Below are 22,421 nucleotides of genomic sequence, written 5' to 3'. Positions count from 1 at the left end.
TTATTACCATTGTTGAGCGTGGAGAGGGGACATGATTTACAAGAGGAAAAGCTTCCAGTGGGTCTTGCTGCCTCTCGCCTCTGATGGTAGTATATAACATAGCACACTCTGCACATCTGGTTTATGCTGTGCTGTCTTTCGCCCTGGTACTCTCAAGGATTGACTACTGCAACAGTCTATTTAGTAATCTTACAGTAGGTCCCATGAAGAGACTCTGCAGAATGCAGCTGCACGCTTCCTTTTCAAAATTCCAAAATATGAATCTGCTAAAGGAGACATCCGGAAACTCCAGTCAGACAACAGTGAAAGTTCAAGGCCCTTTGTTTGGCCTACACATCACTGTATGGACTGTGACCAGGCCGTTTTAAGGAGAAGCTCACATGGTATGTCCCAGGGAAGATTCTCCACTTACTGTTTCCCCATTTAGGAAGACCACCTGGGGTGGGAAGAGCTTTTTCAGGACCACTGCGGTGCTCTGGAATAGTCAACCATTGACACTAAAATCGCCTCCTCCTTACGTGCCTTCAGAAAGGCCTTGAAGACCTGGCTTTTTTCACAAGACTGGGAGGTACCCAATCCCCGGCAAGCAAGCTTTCTTCCTAAGAGTCCTGTACCTGTACCCGCTTCCTATAGCACCAAGATGCCCTTGGGCATGAGTTCTGTGCTTAATAAATGACATTAAAATTAAAATGTGTTCCTATTACTCAAAAACACAAAGATTTAATTGGAACCGGTGTTTAGTCTCTTTGCGTAGGCCCATAGATTGAGTAGTGAAGTTCCAAGGACATAGAATACCCAGAAGAATCGGCTGTGCTATATTAAGAACATGGGATCTGACCTCTGCACTGTAGTAACAAAGGGCCTGATTTAGAGATTGGAGTACATTATTTACTCTGTCAGGGCAATGGTGTAAAATACTCTAGTAATTGACGGTAACCGCCATCACTGCTGTTCCTGTCAATAAGTTCAAAGTTTGAGTAACGGGTCTGTCAAACATGACAGCCGTCCCTCAAACTTTTAACTTGTTTTTGTTTCTTCAAACAAAAAAATCTCAAAGCAGGATTTTGTTTTTCAGAAACAAAAACGAATGACCCGCATTCCATCAGAGCTGTCTCCCATGGTGTGGAGATAATTTAAACGTTTTTACTGTTCCTTATCACCAGGTTTTCACGGCAGTAAGGGATTGTAAAACCGGCCATTCAACTCCCCATTCCAAATAGGGTAAGCAGTGGAATGGCCAAACCTCCAATGACCATTACTCTGTGGGAGGAGTATGTCGGCAACGGAGTTGGAGTAGGTTTTGTCACTGACATACTTAAGGTCTGCCCGACTGTAAATCAGGTGGGTGAACCATCAGTTTGGCCGAGAAGCTACTCCAACACCGCTGCTATGGAGTACCCTCTCTGCCCAAATCTAAATCAACATCAACATATCTGAATCTGACAATCAGGAAGATGTGAAAGTCAGCACCGGAAAGCTGGTCGCACTGCCCACTGGTAAACCTAGGTTACAAATGAAAGGTGCCTCCTAGGTCATAGGCCACTCATTTTGATCTGTTTCAACATTCTATTTTCCTACTTGTCTTCAACTACATTGTTAAACAACATCCTTGAAATCTCCCTCAGAGCTTTCTTTTCCTGCCCCAACTACAAGTCCTGTCTGTAAGTTATTTACGTCTGCCACGAAACATCCTATGCCTTGCTACAAAGTCAATCTTAAGACTTTGTGTACCTTTGTCTCCGATACTTCACCACAAGGCCATGCAGGACTCTGAGCCCACAGAGAGCAACATCAGAACTCAGGCATTCCCACCATGGCACTGGTGCATAGGATAACTAGAGCAATATTGGGTTTGCCCAACTCCTGCAGCTGGGGCAACAGTGGGTGAGGGAGGAAGAGGGAGCCGGCGTTCGGTACACAACCCAGAGCCTTCTTACCTATCCAAAAGAGGGATGCTGCTAGGATTACGCATATAGTAGCCAGAGTCCAAGTGTATCACCAAATCATAGGAAAAGATATAGAAGAGAAGGAAGGGCTCCATATAAAAGGGGCAGGTCCAGAAAACACTGTCACCAAAATAGGACCAATGAGGGCTATGTTCCTCTTTTCCCTACCCCAATTACCAAGATGGGGAGGGATTGACAAGGCGCCATTACAATTGGGCTGAACTATGTAACCTGGTTTGTGCCGCAAGTCAGGAGAACATCACAGTCGGCAGCACCAGTTTATCGATGAGCTCATTTTTCTTTCTGCAGGAATGTAAGGGGGAACACTGGTGGGTCAGTGGTGAGCCTAGGGGGGAAAAGAGAAGGGTGATGAAAAGGGAGGTCACTGCAGCTTATGGATGAGGCCCTTTCCCACCCTCTGTCAGAGATGTGTGGTTTGTTGCAAATGTTCTATTAAGGAATTGATTCTGGCATCCTTCATTTGAGCTGAGAAACGGGTTCTCCTGAGTACCAAAGGAAACTGGGACAACCTAAAGCAATGTTGTTTAATGCCTGATATCACTGTATCATAAAGATGTGTCACATTGTAACTGAATCCTGACCATACTTACTCATTAAGGACACCACACTGATATCATTAGCCAACTTTGTGGTAGCCACTTTATTTTAAAAGATTATATGCTGAGTATTCCCTGCCCCGATTCAAACATATGACCTGCAGATCACTTTCTTTTCTGTTGTAAGCAGTCAGGTCATCTTAACTATCTTCCTTCTGCAAATCCAGTTTGAATAGTTGGAAAGGGTGCATACTGGATCCAGCTGCGCCTCATGGTTATTGAATATTGGACTATATAATCCTTATGTACAAATAAAAGTATAGATTTTTTGATGCATGACGTATGACTATGCATTGCAGAGTTGAACGACTGATTCCCTTATCCACAAACACCTTAGACATACATGTGCGTTACCTTCAAATTTGGGAAGGTATACAAGGAGGGTTGTGTATTCCATTTTCCCCTGGCCCTAAGTGGTTGGAATCTCACATTGTGTAAAACCCACGTGTTTGTTTCTAATCAATTGCCAAGTTTTAAAGATTGTTGTTGATTCCTTTGAACTCTTTGTTTAGTGGGACATTTTTCCATGTGTAGTCTTCTCGGTCTATAGAAGGCAGTTGTGTTGCACTTTCCTATTCTTTGTGCAACACATAGACCTGTGTCTTTTATGTTTAATTTAGCATTTCAGTTCAGTGTAGTTACAGCATTGCGATTGTTGGTGGATATGGTTAGGATTGTGTTAGTTTGCAAATCATTTGTGTTGCATTTTCCTAATCACAACCCCTTAAGGACATCCTCTATCACTCTTCTAGCTGTCACCCACAAACACAATCTGCAGAATACTTTGCGAAACGTCTGCAAACTCATGTAACAACTCAGCCAAGCAGAGCTTCTCCTATCAGTTGGACTCAGTAAAAACTTTGCTTTTAGCATTTGGCCTCAGTAGCACTTGCATCTGCAAAACATTTGTGGATCTGGGCCAGAGATTAAATAAGGGAAATTCTACTAGTTAAACAAAAATAGCAACTGGCACCAGCTAATAGTTCCAGGACACTGCTATACACTACTGTAATTGCCATGATAGCACATTAGTAAATGCCCAAAAATACACTCCCAACAACTATTTCCAGAAGGAAGAAGTTTATCTTGTCAGACATGATTTCCACCAGGGATCCCCTATCGGCTAACCGAAAGCAGATGGGTGGAGCGGCGCGGGTGGGGTTTTGAAAGAGTATCTGTTTTGCAATGTGCTTCCATGCCCTTCATACCCTTGTGCTTGTATTGCTTAAGCCACGTCTGTGTACTTTTGTAACCTCTGATTCTATTTTTGCTTGCTGTAGGAATTGGATCTGTTTACTTCCATGCCACCCTCAGTTTCCTTGGGCAGATGCTGGACGAGCTTTCCATCCTTTGGGTCCTGATGTGTGCTCTTGCCATGTGGTTCCCTAGGAGATATCTTCCAAGAATTTTCCGAAATGACAGGTAACCCGAAGCACTAAATTAAAGAAGAACTAAAATAGTAGGACGTTCCAAAATAGTACACGCTTCCCTTGTGATGTAAAAAATATGTGATATTTTATAACGTAGACATTGTTAGCAGTTGTTAGCAACTAGTGGCTGAGGGATAGCATTGTCTGAAGTTTACAGGAAGGCCAGTAACCATGGCTAGCTTTTCCCTAGCTAGCAGGAAGTCACTAAGGGGGAATTTACAAAAACACTTTTTAAATATATATTTATTGCAGAGTTAACTAACACATTTAGAATTCCCACATTATGGGATTCCACAGATAATCTGTAGCAAATCTAAGCCATGGATCCTAAGAGGGTACTGAAGGAAACCAATGTAGGATGTGAATTCCTATGAGTACTCCTCATGGGAATTTACACCTTACTCTTATAGATTTTCCATCGAGGTCCTCATTTCTATTAGTGATAAGTGTAAAATTGAGTGCAAAGTATTTACGACTCTGCAGACCCAATAGTGTTCACTCCAAAGCATTTCATGCGAAATTTCCTCCTAGGCCTACCTGGGGGAAAATGTGTAGGTAAAGCAGAAACCAGTATGGGTTTCAAATATAGGTTTTACACTTCACCATAAAACTACAAAACTTGTAAACTGGAACAAAAATGGCCTAACACCATGCGCAAACAGTATCACTGAGTCGAGTTGAGGCCAACTGTGCCTCTCTGAATCTGGCAATCTGTGTACAATGCTTATGCGTGAGAGTAGTATATAATTGTGCAGTTTCACGTGAGATTTCCTTTTCTTATTTTTTTCAAATGGGAAATCATTTCTTACCAAATGAAACCTTTGCCCTGCAACCTCAATAAACATATGGGTTCTCCCTTCATTTCCCACCATTGAAGCACACTTGTTCCAGCTTTTTGCAGAAGCAGATTTCTGCATTCATCCAGGGTGTGAGAAGCCATGAACACTTTGGTGAATACCCACAAAGTTACAAAGTGCATTTTGTAAGAGGTTGCATGACCACCCATGCCCCCATAACACCTCGTTAACCGCATGTTCCCTCCCCTTATTCAAGTGCTCTTACGCATAAAAATCAGTATTTATTTTGCAGAAGTGAGCACATTTGAGTTTCTAAAAATCAACAGATGCCCATTCAGTCAATCAGGATTTTACAACTGCGAACGTGAATCGAATAATTTGCACTGTCATGTTGTACTTGGACGTGCAAAAAGCTTAACATTTGCACTCATATTTTTAATATGGTTTGTACATTAAAGGAAGCCCAGTGGCACAGTGGCTATTTGAGATCTGGATTTTGGGAAACACATTGACTCTAGATATTGATGTGGGCTTTTCTGAAAATGCAAGTTTTCCCGATTGGTCAATGCCTTTTGATGACTGGTACGGTTGAAGAAGCGTTGGTCACATAGCAGCGTTAGTTTGATACGCAGCTGGCTCTATCACATCCCTCCCATTCATTCAAAGTTACAGTTTGAAGGAATGCTTCACAGTTTCCTTATATGTGTGTCTGCCCATGCCAGGGTGTATAGTACATAGATTGGGCGTCTCCTGCTATCTCTAAGGATATCATATATTCGTTGCAGAGAGGACTATGTTCAACGCGGGTGTCTGTGTCGAATCATGCAACATAGTAAACCCCCCCCACAAAACCTTAATTTGTCCTTAATGCAAACCTCACAACCTCATGTGCAAACCTCATGATCCTTATTAATGCCCTAGACTTCCTTTTCTTGCATCACCCATCAAAACCAGCTACAAGTTTGTTTCTAATGTCTTGTGTCTAGCAATCTTACTTTCTGCTGAAAAATGCAGGTGGAAAGGAGAGTGATGGAAATCTTTTTTTCCTGAACTGTGTGTAGGAAAGTGGATTACTGCTGTGAATGTGCTGGGGTGGGTGTGATATTTGGCCTATGCTGTGGAGGGGTGGTTTACTTTGCGAGTGTACTGTGGTAAATGGGTTTGGATTTAACCCTATGGCTTACAGGTTAGACCCATATCTGCTGCAGTTACTCAATTCATGGAGCTATTGGAACCAAGGTTTAGAAGAAATTATTTCTTTCTGGACACACCCCATTAGAGCCCCGTTCCTAGATTTATGTACTTCCAAGTTCATGGTTCAGCTATGTTTTTAACACTTTGACCTCTACCAGGGCTACTTTCACTGAGTGACAGAAGTCAGTTGGTGTGGTGCTCCCTGCGGGTTCCACCTTAGTCCCCATAAATGGTGGGTTCACCAGGAGACCAAGCAGTGGCTTCAACTATCATTGCCCAATATACAGCCAATATTGCATTTTCCTTGTCAGTGCCAGATTTGGCTCCTTCGAATGTTATATGGTGAAGGGTCACCCTTCTGGGGAAGGCATGCCTAGATATAATAGAACTTTGCTCATGGAGAAGATTCTGGAGTTGTTGGCATTGACAGAGTATAGAGGCCCAAAACTGTCTCTTCTTCGGTCTTACTGAACATTGCTTACCTTGATGTGGTACACTATCATAAGTGGCACCACCCGTTAGGCCATGAAGAGGTTGCTGCATCAGCTTTGTAATTGGGAGGCCCATAACCTACGGAGAAACTATCTGTCAGATACTTGTTTGATGGCTCCACCGCCTTTGTTACAGATGGACTTTATAAATAACCTTGGTTCCTGTATGTTGTTATAGAACGCCTCAATAACTTCCAGTAGCATTATAATGTACAGCAGGTCTATTATATCGCATACATCAAACAGGTCAAACTTGATGTTTCACACAACCACTTCCAGGCATTATTATTTGACAGTGTAATATCAGGCAGCATAACCTAGCAATAAGACAAAATTCTGAATGGTCTTCTGAACCTGCATTGAGAAAAGAAGTAGATATAAGTAGAAAAGTGCATACTGTTAACACTGTTTATTCTATCGAGAGACTTTACTCTATACCACTCTGTTTGCAGACAGTGAAACTCTCATGGGAAATACACTACAGAGTATTAAAAAGAATCTACTAAGAGCAGTGTACAGTCTATGCAAAACTTGTCCATAGTGAGACTATTCACTTAAAGTAAGGTCTGAAGGTGCTAACGATCCTACAACCTTTAGCCTTCATACTGAAGCAAAACAAGCACATGTACATAGTTTAGTACCTGGTACACACAGTCTTCAATGTTAAGTAGAAATGATCATGCAGAGACAACTTTGTCTAATAACTCAAGGCTGCTTACAATACTTAGTATGTAGTACGCAGAATCTTTGCCCTACTGGAAACATTTTCTGCAGTACCAAAAGACTTGTGTGGATCATAATAAATACAAGTCGTCAACTGTCACCTGTACACAGAGTTTCTCTTCAATGCAAAGATTTTTAACGTGTTCGATACCCGATACACACCTATGGTGCATTAGGAGCGCATGCGTTTTGTAAACACTTATATTGATTAGCTGGACACAGTCTGTCCAACCTGAGGTAGAAAAGTAATATGGTAATTACCCACCACTACGTAAACTATAAAACAAACTAACACATTCATTGGATGATGTCATCAGTGAAGTCTTAAATTATGTCATTTAAGGTGTCATTGGTGATGTCATAAATGATGTCAGAACATGTCATGAGTGATGTAATATGTGAGGTTAGAATCATCACATGACGGGGCGCAAGTTATAGTTAGCTCTGCTAACTATATCTGGTGAATTTCTCTGGTTTTCATGGCCTGTCTTCCCCCAACCTTATTGGGCACTGGGGACCTCTTGGCCTATTTTTAATAAGAAAGGGGAGGGGTGCCACGTGGCCACCCCCTCCCAGAGCCTTTTTAGGCCCTCGGGACTCCATCCACAAGGGCTGCCTTTTTTTAATTAAAGGGGAAGGAGGCCATGCTCCCCCGGTCCCCGAGCTTTCTAAGGCCCTGGGGACCCTCATCCCTAGGGCCATTAGTAAAAATAAAGATGAAGTGAGCTGCGTGACCCCACTCCCTGAATCATTGGGCCCACACTGTTAAAGGTGGGTGCCCTGGTGCACACCCAGGGCACCCACCATACACTTGTTGGGGAGCATCACCAGGGCCCCTGGGCCCCAGCCGGTTTCCTGCCTGCAGCGGGATCAGGCATTGCTCCAACATGGTGGGAGCATCTACTAATGCTGTTCCCTCTGGGCGGGAGCAATATTTTAATCTGTTTCCCTGCCCAAATCAATGCGGGCATGGAAACAGATCAAAAGTCTGCTCCCAGCCACAGGGAGCATTTTTAAAGCTCCCTGCGGCTGGGAACAGACTTTGTGTTTTCTCCCACTTGCAGATTCAAAAATGCTCCTGTTGAGCGGGGCAGGGAAACCGCTATGTCTCGGGGTGGGCTTCCCGGGATATAGCATGTTAGCCGGCCCAAGGTATTGGGTCCCTGGGGCCATTGATGGCTGAGGGAGGTGAGTGCCTCCCCCCACTTCCCCCACCCCCCAGTTTAAGCCATTTTGGCCCTGTGGATGGGCTCTCCTGGGCCTTTAGAGGCTTGCAGAGGGGAGTCACGTGGCCCCTTGCCCCATTTTGAAATTCTTTGGCCCAGGTTGTGGGCTCCCTGGGGCCTCTGATGGCTTGTGCAGGAGGCCAACCGCTCTCCCCTGTATAATTGAATCTGCTTACTGCTTTTTATTTTTTCTAGTGCCCTCGGTCCGCCTCGGTTTCTCCGTTGAGCGGAAGGACTTTCCAGACACTCCTCCCTACCTCAGGTGTTTTTGGTGGGAGGAGCATAGCGCGCTGATCCATTCCCGGCCAGCCTTATATTTCTCATGCTGAGCCGGGCGCGCTGAGGGTGAGTGCTGAAAGGGTCTGCTCCTAACGCTCGTTTTCTTGTATTACTGTGTTTTTAAAACTGATAGAAAATTACGATCTCCTTTTTATGAAGTAGTTTTGCTGCTACACTTTGCCAATTTGCACATTTATTTTTATGTTAGAATCGCATTGTACTGCTAAAATTGAAAAGAATTGAATCTGCTTACTGCTTTTTATTTTTTCTGGTGCCCTCGGTCCGCCTCAGTTTCTCTGTTGAGCGGAAGGGCTTTCCAGGCACTCCTCCCTACCTCAGGTGTTTTTGGTGGGAGGAGCATAGCGCGCTGATCCATTCCCGGCCAGCCATATATTTCTCATGCTGAGCCGGGCGCGCAGCGGGTGCGCCGTTGGTGCACCTAAGGCAAGCCCGTCTGCGCCCGGCCGCGTCCCGGCCGCGGCCAGGGCCAGAAACGCTGCTGGCCAGGGACAAAACTATTGCTACTCTGGTGAGGAATTAAGGACTCTTAATTTGGCAGCTAGCAACTGCCATTACCCTGTCCACCCAGATACAATAATGGGCTCAGCCTCTTTCTTAAATTGTCATCTGGAACTTAGTTTTGAAGCCAACATTTGCTCTTCCCCTGTCAAAATCTGCAAAACAAATTCAAACTCAGATTTTAGACCTTTCTGTTGTGGATTGGTGAATGTTAGGTCACTAGGAAAACATGCTATGTATATCCATGATTTAATTTTGAATCTTAACCTTGATGGCCTTTTCATCACAGAAACATGGCTAAAAGAATGGTCTAACGCTGATATTGTTCAGTCTGTCCCCCCAGGCTACACCATGTTTAGGAAAGACAGATCTGTAAAGAGGGGGGGAGGGCTGGCAATTATTCATAAGGACTCCATAAAATGTTCAACAGTTGATATTCCAGAGGTTAAAGGTGCGGAAAGTTTGGGTTTCTGCTTCCAACTATCTAGCTCAGTGGCTTTTGCAGGAGCCTTGTTATACTGGCCCCCAGGAACAAGCTCTGACTTCATAGACACTCTAGCTGATAGCCTCAGTGCCTTGATCGTCAGACACTCTAACTTTACCTTACTTGGGGATTTCAACCTCTATTTAGAAGCATATAATTCCTCAACCACGAAAAACTTTTTAGAAACTTTAGAAACGTTAGGATTAAAGGAGCTGATAACTGACCCTACACATGATGCTGGACATACCCTGGATGGGATATGTACAAACTTCACTAAACGTACAGTGGATGTCCCAACTACATTAACGTGGTCTGACCACAAGTATATCCCTTTTGAGATTGCAGAGAGATCTCTACATGCAGCTACTCAAATTCCGGGACTACTTTGTAAAACTGTAAATAGGAAATGGAATAAAATGCTATCAAACCCTAATCTTCATACTTAAAGAGATGCAAGGCAAATGCAGGAATCTCGAACGCAATTGGAGGATGCATTATAATAACAATGATCTTACTATTTTTAGAACATTACAAAAAAATTACTACAGGATGATCAAACATGAAAAGAGGGTTTATTACACGAATCTTATTGAACAGGCAGCATCTGACCAGAAGATGATTTTTAAAATTGTTCAGTCTTTTACCCACCCTAAGATATTTAATCAGGAAATTCCCCCATCACAACAACTATGTGATCAAATAGCTGACTATTTTGATGTCAAGGTCAGTGACTTGAGAAAGGATTTCCCAGTGGACACCCCACCTTCTGAAGAGTCAATTTATAATCACGAAAACATATTGCGGCTGGATCACTTTAGTGAGATCACCCTTGACCAGTCTAGACAGGCCATCCTGTCTTGTAAATCAGGTTCCCCAGGTGATCCCTGCCCTCCTAAAGTTTTACATGCACTGATCGAAACTGTTAATCCTATTATCAATCAGATTGTCAATTCTTCACTTAGACAGGCAGTAGTACCTGACAGCTGGAAGGTTGCATCGGTCAAACCCCTCCAAAAGAAGCATCTTACGGATCCAACCGTTCTGACAAACCTCAGACCTATCTCATTATTACCCTGCCTAAGAAAGATTACAGAGAAACTTGTAAACAAGCAATTAAACGAGTTCCTCCTACTAAATAATGTGCTACACCCTAGGCAATCGGGTTTCAGGGCTGGGTTCTCAACAGAGTCAGCGCTGCTACATACTACTGAGACGTTAAAATTCGCACTTCATCAGGGAAAAATGGCAGTGCTGATTCTGTTGGATCTCTCAGCCGCATTCGATACTGTCTCCCATACGGTCTTGGGTGAACAGCTAGGAAAAGTAGGGATCTCGCAGAGGGCACTGGCCTGGCTATTGTCTTTCTTGGAAAATAGAAGACAATCAGTTACACTAGGTAGTTATATCTCTACTGAGAGGCAGCTGTGTTCGGGGGTACCTAAGGGCTCGATTCTGAGCCCCACACTTTTTAATATTTATATGGTACCCCTGCTTGAGCTTATATCATCCTTTGATATTGAGACGGTATCTTATGCTGATGATACACAGCTTATCCTCACCCTGGACAAAGAATCTACTGTAGCTGAGGAAAACTTCAAACACTGCCTTTCAGCTGTCTTTAAATGGATGAACATCAACCACTTAAAATGTAATAGCCATTGGGAAAATGTAATATTTTCTCACCCAAAATGTGTTGGCCAACTGGCGCAGCCCCCCCCCCCCCCCCCCTTCCCCAATACTGTGAACACGGCAAAAAATCTTGGAGTGCGATTTGATACCTCTCTCTCTTTTCATCAGCAGGCCATATCGGTTGCAGGAACTTGTTTTTATTGGATAAAGACTCTGAAGAAATTCTTTGAATTTCTACCTGCCACGGCCCGCAAGTCCGTGGCAGTGGCCACAATTCTCTCACGATTAGACTATTGCAACAGTCTCTATGCAGGTATTAAGAAAAGTACTCTAAAAAGGCTACAGACCGTGCAAAAGGCAGCAGCTCGAATGGTACTGAATTTACCTAAAGGGTCTTCATCATCTGAGGCTCTCCAAACCCTCCACTGGTTACCCATACACAAGAGAATTCTTTTTAAAATCCTTGCGATTACCTTTAGAGCTGTAAAACAAAGAGGCCCTAATTATCTGAGGTCCAGATTAAAAGTTCATGTACCTGTTCGTAATCTGAGATCATGTAAAGAAAATCGTCTAGTACCCCCACATTTCCGTCTGAAGTCCAGAGGAGGAAAGTCCATGGCTGTCCTGGGAACAAAAGCCTGGAACTACTTACCCTCTTATCTGAGACTTATACAGTCAGAATCTATGTTTAGGAAAAAATTGAAAACTTGGATATTTACAGCCCCAGATAGTTTGACCCTTTTTCTTATTTAAACCCTCCAACACTGTGATATTAGAGATGACTCTCCTCTGACACAAGCCCTCAGCGCCAAGATGCTCCATTGGAGTGAAAGCCTGCGCTTTATAAATGTTATCATTCATTCATTCATTAATGAAATTGTCCCCGGTGATGGGGGCCCCAAGGGAAGGCTGCCCGGGGCCTTTAATGGCCCTGGTAGAGGGACTGCAGGCCTCCTCCCCCTTTTTCTTGATTTTGGCCCTGAGGGTGGGCTTGCCTTGGCCTTTAATGGCTATGCGAGGGGGGCCACTTGGCCCTCCCTCCCCTTATTAAATTCGGCCTTAGTGGTGGGCTTCCCGGGGCTTATGATTGATGAATGCCACCATTTTGTCGTTTTTTCCGAGTCCCATGGGCGTAAGGCAGGATCACAGCATCGTTTGCTGAATACATTTGTTTTTTAGCCCCGGGATACCTATGGGCCGCCCCTCCCCCCTTCATGGGGCCTAAGGGGTCAGGGTTTGTAAAGAGGTTGAGTGCGTCCTCCTGTTAGTTTGAGGTAATGTATTATTCCAATGATTGAGTGTAATACAGTCTAATGAGTCCGTATACTACTTCTTTTGTGGTTTTATTACTTTATTTTACATCACGTTTCCATCATAATCATCTCAATTTCACAAATTGATAGTTGTAGGAACAGCTGACACTTGTTTCGCCCCCTGGTGGCCCATTGGCCTGGGGCTTTCTCAAGGCTGCAAAGATATAATGCACGACATCAGTCCTGGATTTTAAAAGGACTCAAGTGTAACCACCACCATGTGCAGGGTGAATAAGGACATCAGTCACATTAAGAATACAGTCCCAGCATCATGCTATCTGTATTAGGAATTACTTGCCGGTAGTATCAAGGGCAGCGTGTGCTAGTGACAGAGCGGTCAAGCCAATATAGTCAGGTCTTCTTGTCACTTCCAAGTAGTAAATTATTAGCGTTTGCAGTAAACCAGAGTATGACTGGGATGCTGACTGTCATGCAGTCCGTTTGTGGTCAGTGTGTTTTTACTACATGCAGAGGACAAGGATTGACAGAAGTCCTGGCAAATTCTTTATAATCATGTTGAACAATCCATGCATTGTTTCCACCATCGTCAGTGTAATGTACTTCCTGCTGGGGACTAATACTTATGGTATGTACTTGTGTCCTAGTGCGTGATAATTATTAGTTGCCCAACCGTGTATATATATGTGTGTGTCTATATGTATGTGTGTGTGTATATATATATATATATATTTTTTTTTTTTTCCAGCAATGTGATCCCTTTACTCGGCGCGCTCAGCAGCTGGTGCTCCACGTAGGGGTCGGACCCAGACCCAGTATTGATTAGGTTCAAAACAAGGGACGTGGCACTCAGGAACAGTTCCTGAGTGCCACGTCCCTTGTTTTGAACCCAATATATATATATATATATATCAAACTATAGGTATACTCCTTTCAGGAAATAAACATCCAGCACTCCGGTGAAAGAATGGGCACTCGGTCTTTATTTTCAAACAACGAGGTATCACATCGATATATATATATATAGAAGACCCTCTTGCTTCACGACAAAGAAGGTAGGAGTCGCACTCAGGATTGTAGGAAAAGAACAGTTTAATGACTGACGCGTTTCAACCTCACGGTCTTTGTCATATATATATATAGTGCTCAAGTTAACTTACAAGCTTATATAAACTTTTCTACAAACATGATTGAGCCAAATACCTCTTATATGAAACTTATACATCAAAGTTGTCAACGTTGCAATACGTATCTCTTGAAGGGTGTTAATCAGCAATAACGCTGAGCCGGAGGTATTATTCTTTTGAATAAAAACAAAACATTATATTGCAGGAAGTGTAGGTGGAATTATCCGAAAATCTGCAGGACGATATTATAACAAGCAAAGGAATTTTGAAAAGCCTTTAATATAATGAGCTAGATCCCGCCCGATAGTGTTATGGTTAACTTCTTAGAATCCTACCGTGCCAGTCAGATAGATAATACCAGGTAATGGATTTTCAACTAAAGTATATATGGTCTGCTATTTGGGCAATATGTTAAACATTTTAAAGTGATGTCGTGGAGGACTAAGACAAATGGGATAGGACCAACCGTTTCTCATGTTTCGATGAATAAGTGTATGTATGTCCGAAATATGCTGGTAGTGCAATGGCTATCTCACTTAGACAGTTAGCATATTAAACGTCACTGCCAGGTAGCCATTAAAAACGAGTTAGGGTGTCTGGGCTTCGTATTCATTGACATCCTACAATAGTTATAAGTGTGTTAATACTTGTTACAATCTTAACGTTAGCTATACTACTCACGAAGTTTGGCTCCTTTTTCAGTTTTACGTCCTGGGTCAAATCTCTCATATCCATGTATGCCGGTGGTATGCTGTGTGTTATATGGACCCCATATTTATATGTTAGAAAAAGGACAATGGGACGGGTCCTTTGTCTAGGCTGTGTAAGATCTGAGTGCCATTGTGGAATGGCTTCTAGTTAAAGTGAACTGCTTGTATAGCATTGTGTTATTCTGCATGCGGATTGCAATTTTACAAATTCTATGCTGGTTATTAGACCGCTATCAAGATTGATAAAAGAATGCCTGTCAATTAAAGTTGACGTAGATCACACTACTTGCATTCAGTGCCTTCCTTCTTTCATTTCTCAATAGAAGAGAATGCGGCCATTTTAAAGTGGAAAAGGCTTTTCATTTATAATACCCGATCAGATAGATACTATTTCCATGTAGTGAGTAATGGTATTCTCAAGGGAGAGAGACCTTGGACCTCACAACTGTAACATTGAAACTTAAGGGGTCAGGGTATCCCTACCCTGCCCTCTTATATTAGTTTTTATTTTTTACTTCGCACAATGGGAATAAGTCCCCGAGCCCTGTAATGGCTGGCTGCCTGCAACATTTTTCTGATGTTGCTGGCTGTCAATTAGAGAGCTTGCTCTGGAGGGAGTCTGACTCCCCTGGCAACGAGATAGGCCAAGGGAAATGAAGCTCCCTGTGCCAATCAGGACGCTCTATTTTTAAATTGGCGCTCCCGCTAGAGTCTCTTAAGTCTCTTACGTACCCAACCATCCAGATATACAATTACATTTTAACCTTAATTTCTCAAAAACTACTGAACTGATGTCCACCAAATCACAAAAGCACCATCTGTGGACCAAGATCTAGCTTCCTGCCAAATTTGGTGTAATTCTGCTCAGCAGGTTTTGCTGTAGCCCTTCTTAAAGAAGTATAAGGAAAATGCATGGGGATTTTTTGCGCTTTGGGACCCTCCTTTATTCTCGGTCCGTACTTGATGGATCACCCCGAAACGTCCCAAGCACAAACTAGTCAAAAAGCAGCACCTTTTAGGAAAGTTTCCTGGAGATTCATCAAACAGGGCCAAAGTTACTAGCAGCACAACAAATGTTTCCCTAAGGAATAGGTGATCTAACTATAACTACCCAGTGGCGACTGCCACTTGGTAATATATATATATATATATATATATATATATATATATATATATATATATATATATTTTTTTCCCTTTGCGGTATTGGAGGGTTTTGGGGCGCTGTACTTGAGCACCAGAATTTTTTACATATTTTTTAGACATGCGGAGATTAAGTGATTTGCCCAGAATCACAGGATATGAAGCCGAGGCCAGGATTTTAACCAGATTCCCCAGTTCTAAGGTCAGTGCACTCTAGCTGCAAAGCCACACCTCCTCTTCTAAACCTTCTCCTCTTTAGCAGATGTATATACCTAACACACATACACATTTTCAATTCCCAAATCAGTTATGTATAAAAATGTACACTTTGCATTCAAAATCCTATCCATGATTCTTAAAGTTGCGTTTTGTTACATTATTGCACGCAGATATGCAAGAGTGGGGCATTGGGTACTAGCAGACTGTGAGGGGATGGATAGTGAAAATGACAAGATGACCCACAGATCGACAACTGTGCGTATTCAGATATTTGCTGTTTTTTCCGTGCTCTTCTAAACTTACAGATGAAAGAGCCAGGCATAAATGGTACTGAGGGTGTGAGCAAGGGCATGGAACTCCCGTTTGTCGAGGGTAGTTCGGGGGGGACGTCTTCAAACTGAAAATGAGTATGCATATAAAGAAAAAATGAATACAAAAATTAATTTGGATTTTCCCATTCTATCCATCACAAAGCCTGCAGATTTTCAGCAAAATGAGAACTGTGCATGCCTATAATCAGATACTAAAACCAGGGAAAGTACTGAAACTATCCTTGCCTTTTCTGATTTAAAGCTAGGCTCTCGATGAATGTGGCCCGAAATAGTAAATCCCTACAAGCCATGAATTTCCATTTTCTTTGTCTGTTTGGCATTTGAGCAGCAAAAGCAATTACCACAGGCAAACCAAGAGACATTATTAAGCATATCTCTTCATATATATGTAAATTATTTTTTGTAAATGCATTTTATGGGGTTTTCACACATTATTAAAACAGACATCAATGACACTGAAACCATATCTAGCATAATAATGTCAATACATTTCCCCGCCTCACTACCCCGACAGACTAAGCTATGGGAATTTTGTACTCCCAGTTGTATACGTCCTTGTTTGTACCACATCCTCCATCGTTCTTTATCTTGGCATTACAATATCACTGAAACGATCCTTGTTCAAACGTCCATAGTGCTCATTGCCTGGGGGAAAATGACAAATTTCCTGTTCCTCCTCCATGTACGATTATATTGAGTGCGAGACGCGCATGAAATGATCTCTGTCTATATCAACCGTTCCATGGCTATTGTTTCCCAAATTTGTCAGAACCATGGGTGCCATCTTGGACTTGCTTTCTGTTTCCAATGTTTAGCAGTTGCCGTTTGTACTATAAGTAGTAGTGAGTAAGTTAATCTCCAGTTGTCCAGCATTCAACCTTCCCACTCCAAAGGGCGCATGCTCAAAATCGTCACATCTGTGTCGGCTTGTGTGGGAAGACCTACTATCTCTTTTATGTCCTCCAAGACTTCCTTCCAAATTCTTTGTTTTTTGGGTCATTCCCACCAAACATACATGTGCGTGTCCACCTTGCCACCATTCCTTCTAACAACTGTTTGTGGTAGTATGGGCCAACATCCTATAAAGTTGTTCTGCTCTTAGGTACCGGCTCGTAATATCTTTTAGGGACGATTCTATATGAAACATGGAGAGGTTATATTTATACATGTCCCTCCATAATGTTTCCCCATCTCTTAGCAGTTAGTTCACTTTGTAAGGCATTAGATCATCTGTTCATGTAAGCACATGAGGGTGGCACTTAGGAGGAACTTAAGAATCTGTATAGGGCTGCGATATACCCTTTGGTGCCATGGTATGTGGTTAATAATCTTTTTGCTTATGTGAGTGGCCGAGTGACAACTTCTTTCGACCGCAGTTGAAACACCTAATGAAGGATCTCCTGGCAGTGAAATCTCTCCTGCTCAGGGAAGCCATATGTTTTTTGCAGTCTAGAAATGATTTAGTGTCTGCCATTGATGAACATATCCGATATTATTGTTCTCCAGTACAGGTGAGACGTGACCCCAAAGCTGGGGAAAACTCTGGGTTGTCCAGAATAGGTGTTAAGTGAGATGTAAAGGTCTTAATTTTGTGTCTTAAGGCAACAGTGCCCCAAACTTCAAGTAGTGTGATCGTGATCTGACTACTATGCACGTTTGAGGTCTATGTTTGCTGGTGACCAAATTATGTCCCATAGATCTCTACCTACAACTGCCCTCTCCTTGTTGAACCAGTGTTTCTCAGACTCTTTTTTAGACCACTCTCCTACTATTATCAATTGTTCAGCCCTGTAATACCTCCTAAGGTTTGGAAAACCCAGACCACCCATACCTTTTGCTGTTAGCAATACTTTTTTTAGCCAGGCTCATTGCTTTGCCAGACAAATTTAATCAGTGCCCTCTCAAGATCTTCTAATGTGGATGTATCAATGTGAGGGGGTAATGCTTGGAAGATGTATAGTAGTCTGGGAATTAAGTGACTTTTTACTGCTGCAATGCAGCCTAGCAAAGACATTTACTGCTGTCCCTTTTTGTCTCATCTTGTTTTCATCTCTTTTCATAAAGAAGGTATGTTGACCTCGAACCATCCTGAGAGAGAGTAAGATTCACTCCTTATGTGAATATTTTTTAAATGTAACCCGTGAAACCTAGAAAGGTCTGCAGGCGTAAAAGGATAATTGTTACCCATATGACCGAGAGAGATGGGCAAGTCAGATTCTACAATCAGTTGTCAAATAATACATCTTCATTAGCGTTCTGCTTTAAGATTACAACCCCATCTGACCAGTTTGAGACTACACATAAAAGATCTGAAGGCGATCACAAAATTCGTTTGGGTTGATCATGTTGAATTAATAAATAAATTGTCCAGAATTGTGGGTTTGAAGGTATGGAAAATCATCAGCCACTTTTCAGTAACTGTGCTGACAGACAGGCCTCTCAAGGAGTGACTTTAAGGTCTTGCCAACGTTTCAGTGTGTCTGCGGAAGATAAAGCATCACCTGTTTCTGAAAATGCATTATAAAATACCGCCCTGGAGGCCTATTTGGGTATGCCAATGGAACAGACTCAATCATACCCTAATATAATAAAATGAGATTTATTTCTTTGGGGTTCATGTTACAGCTTTATACCAAGCTGGCAAACAGCTCACTTACAAGAGGATATTTACACTGTTTAAAAAAGATTACACATTTACACCTACTTTATAATTAAGACATGCCTAAAAATATGACAGTGCCCCTTTTCTGTGCCCTTTTTATTCGTATCATACTTTAGAGGCACTTTGCACCTAACTAGTTTTTTTTCTACTTCCTTGCAAAAAACTTCAGTTCAGCTCGTCATCAGAGTAACCCTACCTCCTAGATTTACCCTTCTGTCAGCTGGGCGCAGTCTCCCTAGCCTAGATGGTGAAGGTAGTGACCTGTTGTTTTCTCAAGAACACCAATGACGTCGAGCCACGTTTCATTCTCATGCATCAAGGCAGGAGATGTGGCCTAGAGGTTAGAGTTGTCAAGCTTGAAACTAAGCAACAAAGTTCGAATTCCAGCCGCGGGTCTAAGTCTTATCTAACTCAACCTCCATGTCCCACAAAACAACAAGCATTTGCAATGCAATAGGTCTTGCATTTACATGAGTTTAAGCTATTACCAAAGTACTTCTACACTCGCCCACAGAGCTGGAGCAAGACGCTACAAGGTCAGGGCTCGCCCGCATCTACTGAATTTGCAAGATACCTCGTGAGGGTCCGGTGCAGTGTCGGCGGTCCTTAGTCACAGGGCCAGCATTGCTGTACGTTGTCCCTCTCCTGCAGACTAGCTGGGGGGGGGGGGGGGGGGGGGGCGTGGACGTCGCAGTGAGGCTTCTCGGGCTGGGGTTGAGGCACACAGTTGTCTGGCTTGCGCTGCTTCATGAGAGTGCACACCCAGCGCGTCTCAGTTGTCAGAGCCACAGGGAGGCCGGATCAGGGCACACACCAGTGCTTGTAGTCAGGTGCGCGGGTCCTCCAGCACTCGTAAAACAAGATACAGGATCTGGACACACAAACATTGATCATAGCCCACAGCGCTGCTTGTAAGCAGGATTGCGGGTCCTGAAGCACACGTAACCCAAGAGGCTGGACGGGGCACAAGTCGGCATGGAGCGCAGAACAGCCTCCGTAGTAGAATTAAACAAGGCGAAAGAGATGCGGTAGGGCAGGGAGGGAGACGTCATGAGCGTGCACAACTGCTGCGAGAAAAGACGGTGTGCGCGTGAGACGCCGTGAGTGTATTCATCAGCTGTCTGGCCGCAAGCTCACATCGCCAGAAAAGAGACGCCGTGAGCGTGCACATCAGCTGTCTGGGGAAAGTGCACATGTCCTATCCCCCTTCTGAACTCAAGTCGGCAACAATAGATCTCGCTAGCGACAGCGCTTCATGCTGCGTTGCTAGGCGAGACTTAAAAAAAGTGTACCTATGCTGGCGCTTCATGCTGCGTTGCTAGGCGAGACTTAAAAAAAGTGTACCTATGCTGGATCTGATGCAATGCGCTCTCATTTATGCACCTAGGCCAAGTTCGCACTAGGAGGTGCTGAAAAAAAGTTAATAACAGACTGCACTGATTGGTTGTAGTCTAGCGCCGTGATATCCCTCTGGGGATGAGTGTCGCGCTCTACAAGTATCTTAAATAATAATAAATAAATACTTCAAACCATGCACCTGGCTTATTAGGAAGTAAAATTACATGAAGGGAAATGCCACAATAAAACGCTTTCTCCGCCATTCAGGAGTGACCTATTAAACTGTCTCTGTTTACAAAGGTCTATACGCGAGGCACAGTTGTAATACATTTGTGTGCAAACCTTATTACTTGTATACACAATGTAAGGACGGTTCTAAACCAGTGGATTTAAACTGTGTTTACTCGTGGCTTACTGGGCTTATCGGGGTGTCGTAAAATCTTCCTTCCTTTTGTCGTCTGAACTCTTTTCATACATTCTGTGCGGGTCGTTTCCTTAATGCTTTTGGTCCTCTAGCTGTGTGATTAAAAAACATTCTCACTCGCTCATTATGTGGTAAGCTTTTGTTTCGTCTAATAACAAGCAGCAGGTTTGTACGTATTACGCATGCTTACGTTAACATGCAGTGTACGCAGAAGGCCACTGAATGCTCACGCAGAGTATTCGCAGAACGTTTCGGCCATCACGTGTCAAATTCAATGATTTTTGCGCTTCATTTTGCGCTTCCTGGCTATTGAGGATTTTTGATGGTGTTGTTAACGTTACTGCGCGTTCAAGATGTTAGAGGCTGGCCTTGCCCCATAAGCCCCTTTCTCAAAGTGTCAGAAGCTTTACATGAACTATGAAAGATCAAGCCTGTCAATCAAACCGGAAACGTGTGAGCTGTAAATGTGAGAAACAGATGCACTATTTAGTATTTTTTTTGTTTGAACTAACCTGTCCTCCTAAATAAAGTTAGGAACCATTATGTACCACCGAGTAACAACCTAGTCAGAGGTGAGCAGGGAGGTGCAATTTTTGATAAGATCTTTTTATTGTAAACCAGGCAAGCAATAGGCAGATAGGCATTTCAACACATGCATCACAAGGGAGGTACGATTTTGCACACAGAAAGTGGATAATTCGTGCATATGCTAATGAGAGCATATTTGTGCTGCGCATATTTTGTGCAAGAGACTTTTTTTTTAATTGGCCTTCTTCTACAAGTCGTGTAATTGTTCAAGTTAACATTTGCATCAAGTGCACGTCCCCTTCCAATCCGCTTTGTGAATCAGACCCTTTATTATTATTATTATTATTATTATTATATACACAACTGTGTTCATAAGGCAACAATGAGATCTATGTCTTGGCTTACACCCAGTCAGACTTGTATTTTATGTTTAAAAACTACACTTTTAGGAAAAAGGGTGTTTGTTTCCTCTTTTTTCCAAAAATCTTGTCTCAGTGATTTTACACCATACTCAGTTGTCGACTTGGAAACCTAATAATCAGCAGTTTTGCTTTTATTTCCTGGTTGCATACTGCACGTTCTGCAGTTTATATCTCTGTGGGAAGTTGGGTGGTCTGGTCATGCGGCCCTCCGGAAGGATCCACAGGCGCTCTAGAGGGAGGGTGGTGTGGATTTGGAGACTGGTTCAAGCTGCCTTCTGCTATAATGACCTTTGCATCACGTTTCCGAACAGTATTTTACAGCAACAGAATCTATAACATTTTGTGCTGTGGGTCACAGGGTGTCATTTTATTTTTTTGTTCTGGATTTTCAGCTCTACTGTGTGCTTACCTTTTGTTAATAATTGTTAACATAACATAAAGCACTGTAGTTATATTTTTATGTTATTTTAATTTATTCAGCGCACAGCTACTCGGAAGTGTCCCGGCGCTGTAGACCGCTGGGGAACCCGTCCTGGCTATCCCTGTGAGATGGTCCCTCCTGGGTATCTCCAAGGTGAAACCAGGCATCCCCGGCGAATGTAGGGGGCCGTTGTGGAGATGAGGCAAGCTAATGCCCAGAGTTGCCGAGTGTGATCGCTGGTTAGAGAAGGCACCGAGGCGAGAATTATCTAGTCCGCTGGCCCTGGTCCAAGACCCTGCCGCGTCGGGAATTGAACCCTGGTCCCGGGCCATCCTCTGCTTCCGGGTCTGCTGCCTCTAACCCTCAGCCCAAAGGCGTATTTCTCTCTAATACTCTTACTTTTGGTTGTTTCGTGACTATTTCTGCCTCCTTTTGGGGTGCCCTTGCATTGTAATACATCTTAAAAGTACTAGGAATCAACATGAATTC

General features: G+C 43.1%; 1 protein-coding gene across 1 annotated transcript in view; it reads left to right on the top strand.

Annotated features, from left to right (window-relative positions):
- The window catches only part of ACER2 (alkaline ceramidase 2), a 93,870-nt gene that overhangs the window by 36,553 nt on the left and 34,896 nt on the right, over positions 1-22,421 (top strand). The window contains exon 3 of the mRNA XM_085634511.1: positions 3,844-3,985. Within this exon, the coding sequence (XP_085490637.1) occupies positions 3,844-3,985 (142 nt within the window). The remainder of the gene's footprint in view (positions 1-3,843; positions 3,986-22,421) is intronic.

The sequence above is a fragment of the Triturus cristatus genome, chromosome 2_1 (assembly GCF_964204655.1).
Source record: "Triturus cristatus chromosome 2_1, aTriCri1.1, whole genome shotgun sequence".
NCBI classification, from domain to species: domain Eukaryota; kingdom Metazoa; phylum Chordata; class Amphibia; order Caudata; family Salamandridae; genus Triturus; species Triturus cristatus.
This window is presented reverse-complemented; position numbering and strand designations above follow the sequence as displayed.